This window comes from Prinia subflava, chromosome 3, assembly GCF_021018805.1.
Source record: "Prinia subflava isolate CZ2003 ecotype Zambia chromosome 3, Cam_Psub_1.2, whole genome shotgun sequence".
Lineage (NCBI taxonomy): Eukaryota > Metazoa > Chordata > Aves > Passeriformes > Cisticolidae > Prinia > Prinia subflava.
Genome location: NC_086249.1, coordinates 76,945,204 through 76,960,890, shown reverse-complemented (window position 1 = coordinate 76,960,890; position 15,687 = coordinate 76,945,204). Strand labels below are relative to the sequence as shown.

General features: G+C 42.5%; 1 protein-coding gene across 1 annotated transcript in view; it reads left to right on the top strand.

Annotated features, from left to right (window-relative positions):
* AFF3 (ALF transcription elongation factor 3) overlaps window positions 1-15,687 on the top strand; it is a 263,998-nt gene that overhangs the window by 91,429 nt on the left and 156,882 nt on the right. Inside the window, exon 4 of the mRNA XM_063393447.1 lies at window positions 6,767-6,811. Coding sequence (XP_063249517.1) covers window positions 6,767-6,811 — 45 coding nt within the window. The remainder of the gene's footprint in view (window positions 1-6,766; window positions 6,812-15,687) is intronic.

The following is a 15,687-nucleotide window of genomic DNA, read 5'->3' as shown; positions in this document are numbered from 1 at the left end:
GGAGAGAGTGAGAAGGGTTGAGAAGGGTTCTTGGCCTTTAATTGTCTTGATTTTTTTTTTTTTTGTGGTGTGGACACTGAGACTTGGACTCAGACCATCTCATCAGTTTGATGACCTCTCAAAAATGGCCAGACCCAGCCCCTCCAAATCCCCTCCCACTAGGGCTGTAGGAGTCTAAGCTCTGCTGAAGCTCCCAGCAGCCATCCAGATGGCAGCCCTTTAGCATCATTTCACTTTGTGGCCCTGGCTTTTCAACATTTTTTTCAGGCCATGCACTACATGGACAGGAGACATCTCAAGCTCTGGGACAGACCATGGGCACCCTATTGGAGGAGTTATGCTTGAACATAATTTCCTTGCTCTTTTAAAAACAATACAATATAGTGAATGGCTTTACTTACACATCCACACTGCATCCGTCTTCACCTAAACTCATAGATCTGCATATGAGACCAGCACAGCCTAAGGCTTGTGCTGCTCTGGGTTATGGCTCCATGAACTCCTCTCTAGTCGTTATACGGAAGGGTCTTGCTTTCCAAAAGCTGCTGTTCTGCCTCGGGTGTGGGGGACCTGCTGAGCACACTGTTCTTCATCAAGAGCAAAATAGGCTTTGTTTCTCTTTCCTAGTGTGCATGGTAAGTCTGTTCAATCGTTTGGCATTTCTGTCTATCTATAGCTATTTTTGATTCATCTCCTTTGATTAGCCAGAACATACTCCTGGTCTTGGTACAGGACTAGGGCGCCATGATGCTCCAGTTGAAGTGAGGCCCCCAATTAGTACAGATACTTTCATTAAAGCAAAGCTGGGTGACTTTCATCACTTGCTCTTTTTTTTTTTTCTCGTGAAATAAAAGATTTTATTTCTCTTCCCTTTTGAACCAAGAACAGTATTGCAAGATCCCTTGATAGGAAAAATAATCCCCATAAAAATATGATGGCTCCATTTCAAAAGAGATGGGTTTATTAAAGGTAACAGTTTATTAACAGTGACTGTGAAATAGATGGATTTAATGACTTTAATTAGTGCAACACTTTCTGACACAGACCTTGAGGAGAATTTAGCTCCTCTTACCCATCTCCCTCCTGCACTTCTCTGTGTGTAAAGAAGTGTCAGCAATTCCTCACAGTAAAAGTGAAACAGCTCCTGCTCACACCAGTGCAAAGCACAGAAGAAAACTACTGTATCAACAGACTGTGGCCACTGGCACTCCAGTTAGTGGTAAGGCAGAGCGTGAGTGCAAAGTAAAGCTTTCAAATATCAGGAACAGAAATTCAAGCTTCCTGAGCCCTCTCTTTATGTCTCTTTCCTTGGTGTAACCTTACACAGCTCAGCCCTGCTTGCCTGCATCCTCAGGGAGAGATTAGGAGTCTTCTTCACAGAAAGCACAAGCATTATTAGTGCCACCCAGTGAAATGAGGGTGACTACTGTGTGCCCCGGCTCCCTGAAGTCTATCCCTCCAAAGGTAGGTGGAAACATTGCTGGTAGGTCTCACATCACCCATCAAGATCAAAATGCCATCATTGTTAGTGAGGGAGAAAAAAAAATATAAATGCCATTTTTAATTCTGTTCTATTTTTTCCTACTCAGTCCTTTTTCTATGGGATGTCCCAGATTATCAGAACTGAAAATGTCTGCATCCATGTTGATTTTCACCAAATCCATTTTCATTCTTGTTTGAAGAAAATGTTTCCTTTAAATTAAAAATTCCCAGTTTTGGAGAGAAGCATTTGATATTTGGGTTTAATGCCTTCTTGATTTAAGCCATCTCTTATTCTATGATTACAGATTATATTTCTTAAAATTTGTCATTGAAGTATTTTGACCCGATCAAATTTTGATTTCTCAACTGAATTGAAGAATAGTTTGTAAAATTTCATTTTTAAGGTAATGATGTGACAGAATTGCATTTTGAATGGAGGCATGGCCAAAGGGATAAAATCAACAAGTAGGTAGCCTGCCCTCAGGTGCCGACTCAGAATTAAAACATTACAAAAAGTGGGTATTTCCTGAAGGGCAAAAAGGTAAGGTTTTAACTAGGTTGAGGTCTAATCTTTTTACCAGCCCACCTTTCCTGAGGTTCAAAGTCCTGCCTCTTCTCTCCAAGAGCCGTGTGGGTTCAGCACAACCACTCCATCAAGAGCATTTTGGAGGATGTAGCACATGTAAGGAAGTCAGTAACAAGTTATGCCCTGAATGTCTAAAAACCCTTTCTGGGCATCTGCAAACGACATCTCCCCAAAATTCCTTTCCACCGCCTGGCTACATTTCTACAGAACCCCCAGGAATCACATCTCTGATCTCAGGCGTGAAACCCTGTTAAATTCCAGCAAATTCCACAACTTGAATGTGTTAAGATCACTTTAGAAGAATGATTGAAGGGAACTTTTGAGAGGAATGGTTCTCCTGAATCCAACAGGCAGAAGCCACATTTATGGATAAGTAAAAAGATATGGAGTTTACATCTTCATACTGGATATTCCTTTCTAGCAAATGGATTTGCATAGAAAATGTAGTGTATATGCACATCCATGTGTGTGTGTGTGTGCATTGCTTGGCAAAGAAGCATTTCTAATATGCTTTCAGATTAAGGTCCGTCAATGTGGGAATTTTTTCCCCCTTTTTTCCTATTTTGTTTCATTGTGCATTTTGGTTATTGCCTGCCAATGTTCAGTGCCTGAACCTTCCCTTCAGGCCCCAGGGGAAATCCTGCAACCCCACAGTGAGCAGTGCTGTGCTGTACACACACAGCACTGGGGTACACATGGGGTGGCCGCTGTCGTGCCGCTGGCTGGAGGTGACACAACCAGCCCGGCTCCCACTGAAGGGAAGAGGATGAGTATGCACCTCAGGCTTCTGGAGATCATACTCCTGTCTAATTGATACTGGAGACAAAAAAATCCAATAACTTCTGGACACTTTGTAAAAACACCTAGCACAGTCCAAATAATGACAGCACCAAAAGCTTGCATCATAAAAATCTCTTGGGCTGAAATGGAAATAGATACTTGCAGAAGATTTTTCTTTCTTTCCTCGACATAAAGATTTGAAAGGAGGGAGAAGTATCACAAGATATGCAATTCCTTTCAGAGAGGTTTCTTTATATATCTCCATGTGAATGCTCTTGGTAAGGGAAGAAAAAAAAAGAAAGTAATGCTCTGAAATAAAATTTGTACAGAGGTAGCTTTTTTTTGAAATGACATCCCGTTTCCCAAGAATTCTATGTAGCCTTTAGTCAGGCTCGTTTCTCGCAGTTCTCTGTGCTTTGCATGGTAATTAGCTGCTCGCGTTATCAGCAGCACGGCGCTCCCGGCTATTTCCTCAGCAGCCGCTGCCTTATCCTGGGCGGCAGCTCCGCATCCCGCTGCCAGCGCGCCCGGCAGCCGCCCGTGGCTGCGGGTGCTCGGCGCTCTGCGGGCTGTGCAGGCTGCCTGGCGAGGGGAAGGGGCACGGCATCCGAGGGGAAAGAGGCTGAGCCCGCTTTCCCTGACAGCTCCCCAGGACTTGCCAGTATTTCGCTGACGGTCCGCTGGAGGTTCAGTGAGGCAAATTTGTTGTGACAGTTCGCAAAACAGAAAGGGAGGCAAATGAGACGGGTTCGTCGGTGTCAGAACAAACACAGGGGAGCAGCTTCTCAGCTTAGTTTGCAGCAGCAGCCTCAAAATCTTTATTTGGTTTTAATTTTAATTAAAAAAAAAAAAAAAAAAAGAAAAAAAAAAAAAGAGAGAGAGAACGTCTCTTGCACAAATGTCCTGTGGCTATCGAGAGGGAGCAGGGAGTGCTTTGCAGAGCCTGCCAGCAGCGCAGACATCAGCGCTGCCTGCGCAGGGGCTGCGTCACAGCCGGCACCAACGCAACAGGGCTCGCACGGGGAGCTCCACCGAAGCAAGGAGCGTGTCAAGGGCTCCGTGCTCTTTGTTCCCTGCAGCTAACGCAATCCCTTGTTTTCATTCGGATTTCAAGAAACGTTTGCCAGGCTTACAATATTTTTTTTCAAGTTAAGCTACGGTCACGATTTTAAATCCAGTTTGCCAGATTCATGGTAGCGCATTTTCCTCTGTAACGTCAGTAGAGATGCAATGGATGTCCTAGAAAGTTTGATATCAACAGTATTGTTAAGATCATTGTAAGTATTCAAAGCAAAAATAAATTAAGAAATTTGTATTTGACACTCAAAATATGAAAAAAAGAGGAAAATGTAGAAATTGAGGGGGGTTTCCCCAAATATTCTATCGGTTTTACATACCTTGTCTTTGGTTTTGTGTTTCCAGCTTATTTTTCACCCTTTGAAAGGCTGCGTGATGATATTGAGAGAGAGATGTGAAAAGTTTTTACTCCCTGCCCAGAGAGATTATGGGCTAGAAAGAAGAGCTGAAGTTTTAGTTCTGGGGTAATAGAAAGCAAAATTTCTTGCTCATTAGTATTTGCACACTTATTTCAGTACACTTCTAGAAGAGTTGCTTAATTTTGTAACAGACACGTGTTCCTAATCCTAGTCTGAAAAACACATCAGCCAAATTCACGTTCAGTATTTTTATCCTCACAGAGAAAGAGAGATCATCATTTTATCATATGGTCCATGGATTCTATACAGCATATGATCATATGGTCACCTCGTCCCTTCTGTAAGATGGCAACAGACTAGAACAGAGAACTTAAGGATGGCAGTGAATTTCTTGCTCTGTAAACAAGGCACTCATGATGAGAGCTTTACACTCTCCACTGTTAGTGGGATAACAAGTGAACAAACTGGGGCTTGGGGAAGGAAAGGGAAAAAATAGATGGAAACCCGCAGAGAAGAGAGAAATAGCAATTATCTAATACTAATTTTTAAATTATTAAATATGCAGAGATTGATGTTTCTCTCCATCTTGCTAGGTTCACTGGCAACATGAAAACTTGTCCTCCTGCTCCTGTGACCTATCAGACATGATGCTGCGCAGCTCCTCAGGGACAGGGCTGAGGTCAGAACACCTCATCTGCTCAGGGCAGCAGCTTCTTTTCAGCATCCATATATCAAATATGAGTAATTCTCCAAAGCCTGACTCCACCACATGTTTAGTACCTTTGCCTTCAAAATCAGCGGTGTAATTTCTAGTGATCTGTAAAACTGATGGACTGTGTTTCACCAAGAAGAGTTAATATAATTCATTTGTTTAACAATCAAGGACCATATTCAGCAAAGATTTAGAAGGAGTACAGACAATAAAGCACTTATGACTTTCTATGAACTGTCATGAAACAACAGCCACAAAAAATTAGAAAGCATAAATTGTTCTTTAGCATATGCATGGCTGTTCTCCTGAGCTTGGTTACAGCTGGTGGGTTTTAGGTAGCTGAAGATCCAGACCTCCTCAGCCCCTCAGCTCAGACTGGGCAGTGGTGGTAAAAGTGTCCAGGACTTGCACAGATTGGTCAATGCCATCATTTGGCTTTAGTAGGCAGATGTATCTATTTTTGTGCCTTGTGATTTTTTGGGTGCACTAATACAGATGTGGTAGAGAAGTCTGATTTCCAAATGAGAAGAGCTCAGAAGTTTGGGGAAAAAAATTGTTTTGATGTATCTCCATGTGCACACCTGAAAATTCAGAGCATCCATGGACTTTTTGAAAACAAGAGAAGACCAGCTCACCTCTGTTCTAGTTCTTTGGGTACAATTACCAGGTGGATTTTTTTTCTATCCTCCTTTCCCATGTGGGAAGACCTCAAGCCCATCCCCAGCTTCCCTGAGTTAGTTCTGTTCTGCAAAAAGAAGAAAGCCTTTTTGGGGGGAGATTGTCAGGGAGTATAGTGTGGTGAAGGAAATCCCCAGACAGCTTGGTGGATGCAGCAGCCACCTGTATCTTGTGGAGAGTTGTAGGAGATGGGCACGCTCATGGCATCAGTACCTCCATCCAAGTGTGCCCTCTGTTCCCAGTTTTGCTAGGCAGTACAAGCAGCCTGTGGGCAGAGGGCAGGCCGGAGGGAGGGGGGTTATGTGTCCCACACTGCCCTGTCCTTGCTGGCAGAAGTTTGGGTCCATGAACACGTAGGTTTGGCACCGTCTGGATGGTTCCTGCGGGGGGGATAGTGCCCTGCCAAATCTCTGATTTCCCCTCTGCAGAGTAGCTCTGGAGTGAGTCATACTGCTTGGGAGAGTCAAATTCTTCTGTGCCCTCAGTCCCACAATGTATGGGTGGGCTTAGAGTCAGCCTTTTAGGAAATCACAGCTCCTCAGGACTGCTGTGCCCGTGCTCAGTATTGCTGCCAGCCACACTCAGTATTGCTGCCAGAGTTGCAGTCTCTGCAGTTCTCCCCTCAGCATCACAGGGGCCTCTACCCTGTACATCCCCAGGCTTTGCACAGACACTGTCACTGCAGAGCTTTGCTGCACAAAGGATGTGGAGAGATGTTATTTATTTAATATAAATAAATGCACACTGGATCCATGTACAGGCAATAACTTCTTTTCTTCTGCTTACTCATACACAGTAGAGCCAAAATTGCAGGAACAGCACCCAAAAGTGGTGTGGAAAACGTCCATTGAATTTATAGAAATATGTTGCAGTCATATGTAAACACTGTAAATATTGCATCTTCCTGTGGTGCTGATGGGGAATAATTTCAGACTTTTAAGCAATGCAACTTTTCATATGCTGGAAAGACTTGGCCTCATTTTGAAACTGCAGTAGAGGTCGGAATATATTTCATGTGACAACCATGTCCTCAGACCTAATTGTTATTTCTTTTTCAAACATAAACAAACTGTCTTCTCATTTTGTTTACAGGACAGTGGAACAGGAGATAACAGCTGCATTGAAGAAATATTGCGGGTAGGAATCTTGAAAAATCTTTTTTTCCCAGTCCCATTTTGTTTGCTCTGAAAAGACAAGACAATAACGAGAATATTGCAATTGCTGCTGTTAAAATTTTCCTCTTTAGATTGTCATCTTTCTAAGGAAAAAGTAGACAAAATTATTTCCTCATGAAAAATAATTGAAAAATCTGTGAGAATGGCCTTTCAAAGCCTGTGGATTTCACTGCCACTTTATGCCTGTACAGCTGACCTTCATGCATGGAGAAGCAGATAATGGGATAAATTATAAACTGAAATGTACAATGATGTTTCAGGTTTACAAACCATGCAAAGTGCATGTTTTCATTAATCATGACTGTCAAAAATCTTAATTTTGAAGGGAGGTCTAGGAAGGTCATTTTCCACCTGGATTTAATTATGTAATGTCATTATTTTCATTATGTCCATTATATAATGACAAAGTGCAAAATCTGTAGTTACTTCCATATTTCATTATTATTTATCTTAGTAATTTCTAGTTTATTTTCATGGAGCAAATTAATACATATCCAGACAGATCTCAGCTTGAATCAACTTGGATATTGATTATTTTCTGTGGCCAAAAAATTTATAAACAATGAAACTTTTCTGTAATATTTTAACTCATGGTTATTTTTGTTCTTTTTCAAAAATGATAATAATTCACAATACTTAAAAATTCGATGTACTAGTGATTGAAACATCAAGCAAGGTAGGTGGAATGCTAAAACCTCCCTGTTACTGTATGTGCTTCTGCCTCTTGGATATTCCCCCACCCAGATATTTCTGATGATTTATAAGGTACAGGGTTATAAATATTTGGTTTGGAGGTTAGCAGTGCATTAAGCCTGCTGTTTCTAAAGGCAATTCTCCATTCTCCCTCAATATGTTACTTGCAGCTTTTAATTCTTAAACTGGACAGAGTTTATTGAAGGGTGATGATGATTACTGCTTATGACTTCACTGGCAGAGTTTTTACTTAGCTAACATTTATAAACTAGGCTTTGTTAGGACTTAGGTGCATATTCAACAAGCTTAAGCCACAGTCCCTTCTGATTTGTTACAAATTAGTGGCAGATGTCACAAATTCATGATGTGATGTGACACTTAGACTCACCTTTTCATGCAAGGCTTTTAAAATGAACAGTCAGAGTAACTAATCTTCCTGCTTTAGTTTCTGTAGTTTAGCTCATGCAATTAAGCAAAAATGTGGAAGAGGCACAATTTCTTCCACACAGAGTAAGATGGGTATGTAAGAGAACCCATCTGAGAAGAAAAACATGCTGTATGACTAAAGATACCAAGGTGCATCTCCAAAACAATGAACACAGCTGCTGCTCTCTCGTTTTTTTTCCTTTGGAATGTTCCTCAAGAAACACCTTTGTCAAGCTTCATGATGGGTAACCTCACCAATCTGCCCATCTTCCATGTCTGCAAACCTGGGCATCACTTTCTATTCTGGGCTTCCCTTGTGTCTCTGTGTCTAAGACTACACATAAATCTTCCAGGCTGTTACTCTATAGTATTTCTGACTGAAGCTCTTTATTCTCAAGGGTGTAAGTCTTTGGTCCAAAATTCTTATTACACACTTTGATTGCTGGTGCATCCTTTCCTAGTTTCTGACAAATTCAGTGTTACCCACCTCCATTCATGCTGCTGCGCAGATCATTTTCCTAGCTTGACATCTTGCCCAGAGACATTTGTCTTCACATCTCACCACTGTCATCTCCTTCTCTATCACATCAGGTACAGCTATTTGTCTCTGGTTTTAAGGCCTCCAGGCCATGCTAACATAATATATCCCACTTTAGCTTAGCTGTTGATGTCAAAGTGCTGCTAAGTTTTACATCAATTAATTTCTCCAGTACTTCCCATCAGACCTGGGAAGAGCCTTGAAAACTTTCCCAACCAGCTCCATACCTACCTCCAAATCTTAAGGGGCTCCTTTTTGTCCAAGTATGGTGGAAAACCAGTGGTGAGGTCAGGGCTCTACCATTGTTTCTCATACTTGAACATTTTTGTCCCAAATGTTTCTTGTAATACTGTCAGGTCAGATATGTCCATCTGCTCTCTTTTGTACTGAAAAGTGGATTTTCTATGTCAAGGTACTGCTGTGTATTACAAAAGCAGTGCTTAGGTCCTCTCATAATACAAATCTAGATCTGCAGTGGCTGTTGCAACTGATAATTACTGAAAACAGCAACAATAATAATGTGCCTTTGCTCCTCAGTTTGTAATTTACTGGTGTCTAGACATTTCCATCTCTCTCCATGCCTTCTTTTTGTCCTGAGCAGATCCACAAAGTTGTAACACAGATTTTCTACTTTTCTGAAACAGACTGTTTATAAGGAATGCCATTGCCATGTTTTAGTTGGAGGTGCTATTCACACCATGAAGCCGAAGTTTAGCTTCTTTTCAAACAGAATATATGAAGTTGCTATACAGGTGCCTAAAGGCAGGCAATGAAAAGCCACAGCAGCTGCAATATTTGTGTACCCTCAGAAAAGCTGGCTGGCCTGCTGGAATGTGTTTATTATGGGAAGGGCCACCCCACATGTATGAAGCATCAGGAAAAGGAAGAAGATGCTTAAAATTCATCCTTTTAAGGATGGTTTCACCCTATTTAAGCTGTCTCTTGCACAACACAGAGCAGAAAACATCCTGTCTTTCTAGGTAATGTGTTCTCTGCAAATGTCAGGCTGTGACTTTTCCATGAAATAGGTACTTCCATGGCATGTCCATGTTTCCCCAGTCAAGACTGGGGGCAGTAGTAAGTGTGCCCCAGATCTGCTCCATCTGCTTCCCTGTGTTCCCTTCCCCTAGGAGCTGAGAAAAGGCAGGTTTGTGCACAGATCTTGTCACCCTCTGGTTCCAGGATGTGGCCATGGCCAGAGCTAACATCTGGACCTGGGCTGCAAATCAGTTTGGGTGTGGCTTTAAAATCACCAAATCTGATGTTGCACTAACTGTGACAAGATTTTATAGTTTTTTTTGCTGTCTGCTGCAACACAGGTTGCCACAGCTGAAGTCTAGTCTTTTTTGATGTTGTTTTACCGAATGTATCAAAGCTCTATAGACTTTCTAAACTGACAGGTCCTTCTGCACAAAACTGCACCTTCCAGAGAATTGCCCCCAAGTACTGAAACACGGATCCTCTTCCAATCCTGAAGGAGGTTGATTAACAAGACAGTAACCCTGTCGAGATTGGAGCTGTTGTAAGGTCTCCTGTAGAGTTTATAATCACTGCAGGAATCCTGAACCTCATCTAACCCCATGCACTAAATTATAGCAGCTTCTTCAAAGTGTACTGACTTCTCTGTCCAGCTGCAGGCACACACTTTGAGGATAGAGAAACTTCTAAGAGAGCCTTCAATGTAAATAACTCCAGTAAGACCAAGTTACAGATGGAATGTCAAAACATGAGAGAAAAGCCTCATTTCTTGCTAGTAGATTTAAAAGGCAATTCCTTGTAAGCTTTACATTGTTCATGGAGGATGTGATAGAAAACTTTGAAGTTGAAAATAAAAATTAGGACTACACAAATATCCTTTGTTCCACCGTGCAGGGAGCACTTGCTGTGTGAGTTCCTGAGACATTGCCAAAGCCAACCTATTCACTTCCTTGCTAAAACACAGGCTGGCTAAGCAAGATTACTTCATTTCTGGGGTCCTCAGCACAGGAAGGACATCAACCTGTTGGAGCAAGCCCAGAGGAGGCCACCGAGTTGATTGGTGGAAGGAAGGAGCGCCTCTCCTGTGAGTAAAGGCTGAGAAAACTGGTATTGTTTGGCCTGCACAAGAGATGGCTTAAGGGTGACCTAATTATAGCCTTCAGTACCTAACGGAAGCCTACAAGAAAGATGGAGAAAGACTTTCCACAAGAGCATGTAGGGACAGGACAAGGGGGAATGGACTCAAACTAAAAGAGATTAGGTTTAGATGAGATACTAGGAAGACATTCTTTACTCTGAGAGTGGGGAGGCACTGGAACAGGTTGCCCAGAGAAGCTGTGGATGCCCCATCCCTGGAGGTGTTTAAGGCCAGGTTGGATGGGGCCCTGAACAACCTGGTCTCATGGAAGATGTCTCTGCCTTTTGCAGGAGGGTTGGAGCTAGAAGACCTGGAAGACCCCTTCTGACCCAAACCATTCTATGATTCTCTGAGTCTGTGATTCTGTGATAGTAATTTTGGCTGATTTCTATTTGACTTTATTAGTGTGTGGAACGGTGTATTTTGTTATGACTGGTGAGGTTTAAAGTAAACATGTATTTTACTGTTGTACCTTCAAAGAACGGGAGCAACAAGAGTCCTGCCTCCCCACTAAGTTAACTGTTGCAGCTAATAAAGGATGCACTCTGAGAATATTTCCTATGGATTTAAGAAGTAAGGGAGTGCAGGCAGTTCTTGATTTCTAAGGTAAGTGGAGATTGATCTGGCCATTCTTACAGTCTTAGCTGTGATTTGCTAGAGCTGTGGTAGCTTTGTTGGAAGGAAACCCAAAGGCAAGCTGAGCTTTTGATTATTGAAGAGGTTCCGTGTGAGTTCCCTGGTTTTTTTTTTGTGCTGACATGAGCGGTGTCATTGAACTGGGTAGAGAGAGGCATAATTTGAGTGTTTGGCCTGCAAACAGTGTTTGGCTGCAGAATGCAAAGACAGTGGGAAGCTGGAGGAGCAACAGGAGTGCAGAGAGAGGGCTGGAGAAAAACCAGTTAACACAGAAAAAGCCACTTCCTTTGAAATGGCATGGACCAGTGGGGAGACAGGTTGGGGTCTGCAGTGCAGGACAGATAATTTCTTTCAGAAGAGATAGAAAAAGCCATTGGGAGGCAGTGAAAGGCCATGGACTCTAGCTGTGAACATCCCCTCCCAGTGGAGGAGAACTCTCCATGGTGCATGAACCTCCTGAGCAGGGAGGGATAAGCACCCACAGATGGTCTTGAAGTAGGTTGTGACTCCTCATGGCCACAGGACATCCCACTTATGAAAATGACATTTTAAGTGTGATGGCTGTGATAAATGATTTACTTGACTCTCTCTACCCTGTGAATCTAATCAGAGTGTGTAAAGCACTGCAGTTCCTATTTGAGCAACATTAAAAAAAAAAGGAATGTAAACAGAATCTAATTCTGTATCTTTTCCCTTTCCCACACTGGGTTCCCTTGGCTCATTAGCAGTCTTACTAATTCTTTAGCAGAAAGCATTAAGGATCGACCCATCAAATATTCAGGGCCTTTTTTCAAACCTGAACAGCCATATGTGCCATGAGATCAGCTGCACTCCATCAGCTGATTGAATTAAAACAAGAGCAGAGGTAAATTAGAATCTGTCTGCACAAGACAAATCCTGTGAAAACATGAAATTCTACCAAACACACTGTCACTGTGAATAAGCATCACAGTCAGTGGAGCACGTGTCAATACTTAGAGGGGAGAAAAATCAGTTTCTTAGAGGTAGGTTGTTAGTTCAACAACTGTGAACTGCTGCCTTGTAAATCTTAATGACTGTAAGATCCCACTGGCTCCAGTTAAGCTCCTAGTGGAGTTGGACATGTGAAGAATTACAGAACACAAATATGGTAATCAGCAGTATATTTCTAAACACTCCTGTTGCTTTCCAAAGCAGAGGGAAAACCCTGCAGGTGGAATGAGACCCACTTTTCTGCACAGCACTTGTGCAATAGCTGCCTTGCACTAGCAGAGCGTTTCTTTGCAGTCTCACTGCTGGGAAGGAACTGCTGGGCAATTGTAAGAGGGAGGTGAGAAGGCCAGCCTCAGATCAGCACCTTTGTGGGGCAGTTCAGGTTAGCTGTTGTGACTGAACCTGGTGGGAAGCTCCTGGAAAAGTTTCTGGAGGAACACATCAACTTCAGGCAGAAGAGAGATGGTGGAGACGAGGGAAGGTATGGAGACATACAAGCACCTCCAGTTTAGAGACACTTGATTAGTCTCATTGAATACAGAAGTATTCCAAAGTGTCAGAATCATGTTAAATAATGTATCAGATGCATAAAATATCACCTTTTTACATAGCAGTCTTTCAGAAGAACTTCCACAGCATGGCTTTGCTTTTAAAATCCTAAATTTCAGAGCAATTAAAGCATTATTTTAGCTGATGTATACTGTTCATTGCATTTCTTCAGTATTATTCTTTGTGTCTTCCTTACTCAAATAAAGAAATCATACATATCCAAGAGCGTTTGGAAAATCTAGCATTGCTCTCAAGGCACTAAATCCCAGAAACATTGAGACACGTTTCGAGCTGTTTAATCCAACCTGCAGCACTCACCTATAAACCCTGCCCTTGTAACCACAGCTCGTGTGCACAGTGCCTTTTCTGAGCAGTCACTGCACCTTTGTCAGCTTTCCTCCAGCCAGCCTGGGTACTGCTAATGGTATGGATAGCAGCACTGTAGAGCCTCAGCAAGCTCTGCCTGGAGCTTCTCCAGCTTCTCAGTGAGAATTAGCAGTCCATACTGTACCTTGTGCTGTTGGAGCAGAATTGTACCAGAGCTAAAGACATACTGTCTTTGTCCACATAAGCTGCAATGATTACAGAGAGCCATACCTGTATACACCACCATCCCCTTCACTCCCCACACCATGGAAATTTCAGGACACACCCTCTGTATGTTGTGCCTTGGACTTATTCTGTGTATCTGCTTAAGCCAGGGTCTTTCTCCATCCAAAAGGCTGGAGGAGGATTGCTTACTTTTCACACATTTTCATGCTTTCTCAGATCATCAGAGTCCCTCTCCAGTTAATCTGTTACTTACTGTTAGCTCATCTGAAGAGAACCTACTCCTGGTGTGGCCACCATGCATGGCACATCCTTTTGTTGCCCACGTTGTGGTTTCCAACTGTCAATAAACATTCACAGCCAACATTTTAAACCCGGACATGCAAATATTGCTTCCCTGACCTTTAACAGATAGAGTCTGAGATACAGAACATCATGTAAAATGCATTAAATGCTACACTAACACAGGTAATGTCAACCAACCATAAATTAGTTGTACATCAGCTGTTCCCCTGAATTGTCACTCTTGTATTTTTGCTGCTTCCACTGCTTTTGTTGAAAATGCTGTCTCAAAGGAATCTGAGATTTGAAGTATGCTGTATATTTAAGACTTGAACATAGTAAATCTTGATGTCAGTTAATAAATACCATCTTAAAAAGACAAAAAATATAAATGTTTTGGTGGAAATAGGAGGTCAAGCTAGAAACTCATATATGGGACTATAACTTAGAACTAACACCACTCAAAGGTAATGTGGTTTCAGTCTTCGGATGCCAGTGCAGGATGTGGAGGCACGCTCTGTGCCATTAGCCACCCATGTGCTGGGGCACTGACATTTTCAAATACAGCAAAACCTGGTCTTTTTAGAACTGAATAGGATGCTACAGATAAAATATATTCCCATATTCCTTTTAGAACTCAAGTAGCTGGTGTGTAAAGGCTTTGTGGTAGGGAAAGTCAGGTCAGTATAAAAATGAAACACTACAGTGCTAATCTGGCAGAATTAATTTTAAAAATTGTTGTTTTGTAGCAACTGTATATACCCTGTTATTTGACAAAGCAAGAGAGAATCCAGAATTAATTATCCAGCCTCTCTGCTATGCAAAAATAATACAGTAAAATACTTACTAATTTCTGTTTAGAGTGTTTCACAAAGCTAGGGGAAAAAGCACAATCACCATCTTGTTCCAATACAGAGAAATGAATCCTTGTTATTGAGGGCAAAGGGCCAGATGGATCCTCATTTTGTATGGCCCTGCACAGTTCCTCTGAGGCCAACAAAATTAATACCAAAATAATACCAGAAAGGATGTGTATTATCAGTCCTAACAAAAGAAGAATAAAATCTGGGCAATAGCAGGTATCTGCACTGCTGGGAACCTGGGGCTTCAGCCTTCAGTTGCTGTCTTTGGAGAAAAACTGACTTTCTACCCCCTTGGTAAGACTGCACAGAACAAACTGAAACCACAGGGAGATGTGACTTGAGACGACAGAGCCCTTCAGCAAACCCTATGGTGACAACAGTTTCCTCCTTGGTTAAACAGGCATTAAGGAACTGACCAGAGAATGTAACTAGATGCTGTTAAATTGTCTGTCTATCCAAAGCAGCAATGCCATTTGCTTTGCCACGTTTCCTGGGATGAGAGCTGTAGAGTAACGGAGGCAGAGGCAGAGCCCACACTCCCTGTGTTCTGGGCTGCAGACTGCAGTTGTGGCTGCAGGGCCAGGCAGTCACTGCCCCACTGTCCCTGACTCCCATGGACACAGCCCTGCCTGCCCTGTGAGCCTGCAGGGTCACAGACCTACTGCCAGCCCCACCTTAGCTGTGTCTCTGAAAACCTGCCTCAGACTGAGATGTGAGTTCAGTGGCCAACACCGCACAACTGTGGCCATGCACCTTTTCCTGCCTCCTACACTAATATTTTCAGTAGACATTCTCTTATATGTAGGAAATTCCTCCGTGGTGCCTGATTTTCCACAACTGGAGATGATCAGTGGGAGCTCTCCCATCACTGCCACATTTTGGTCTGACCCAGGATGCACGAGCTCTCTGTTTATGTCTGAGAGAGGCAGCTTTCCTCATTTGGAAGCTGAGACAAGTATTCTTTTGTTAATCTTATTTAATCATATTTAGGAGCAGCACATGAGTTAGCAGTTAGCTTCACTTGGCAGAAAGACTTTAAGGGAATTGTGTGAGAGAAGAGGAGTCTAATAAAAGGAAATTAAATCACTTTCAAGAGTATTCTATTGCAATGTCTGTACTAATAAGTAAAATGGACTAATAAGTGTTCTCTTTGCTTGAGGCTAATCAGCATTTTGTGGCTCGAGCCCAAAAAGCTGAGCTCTCTCAGAGCCATG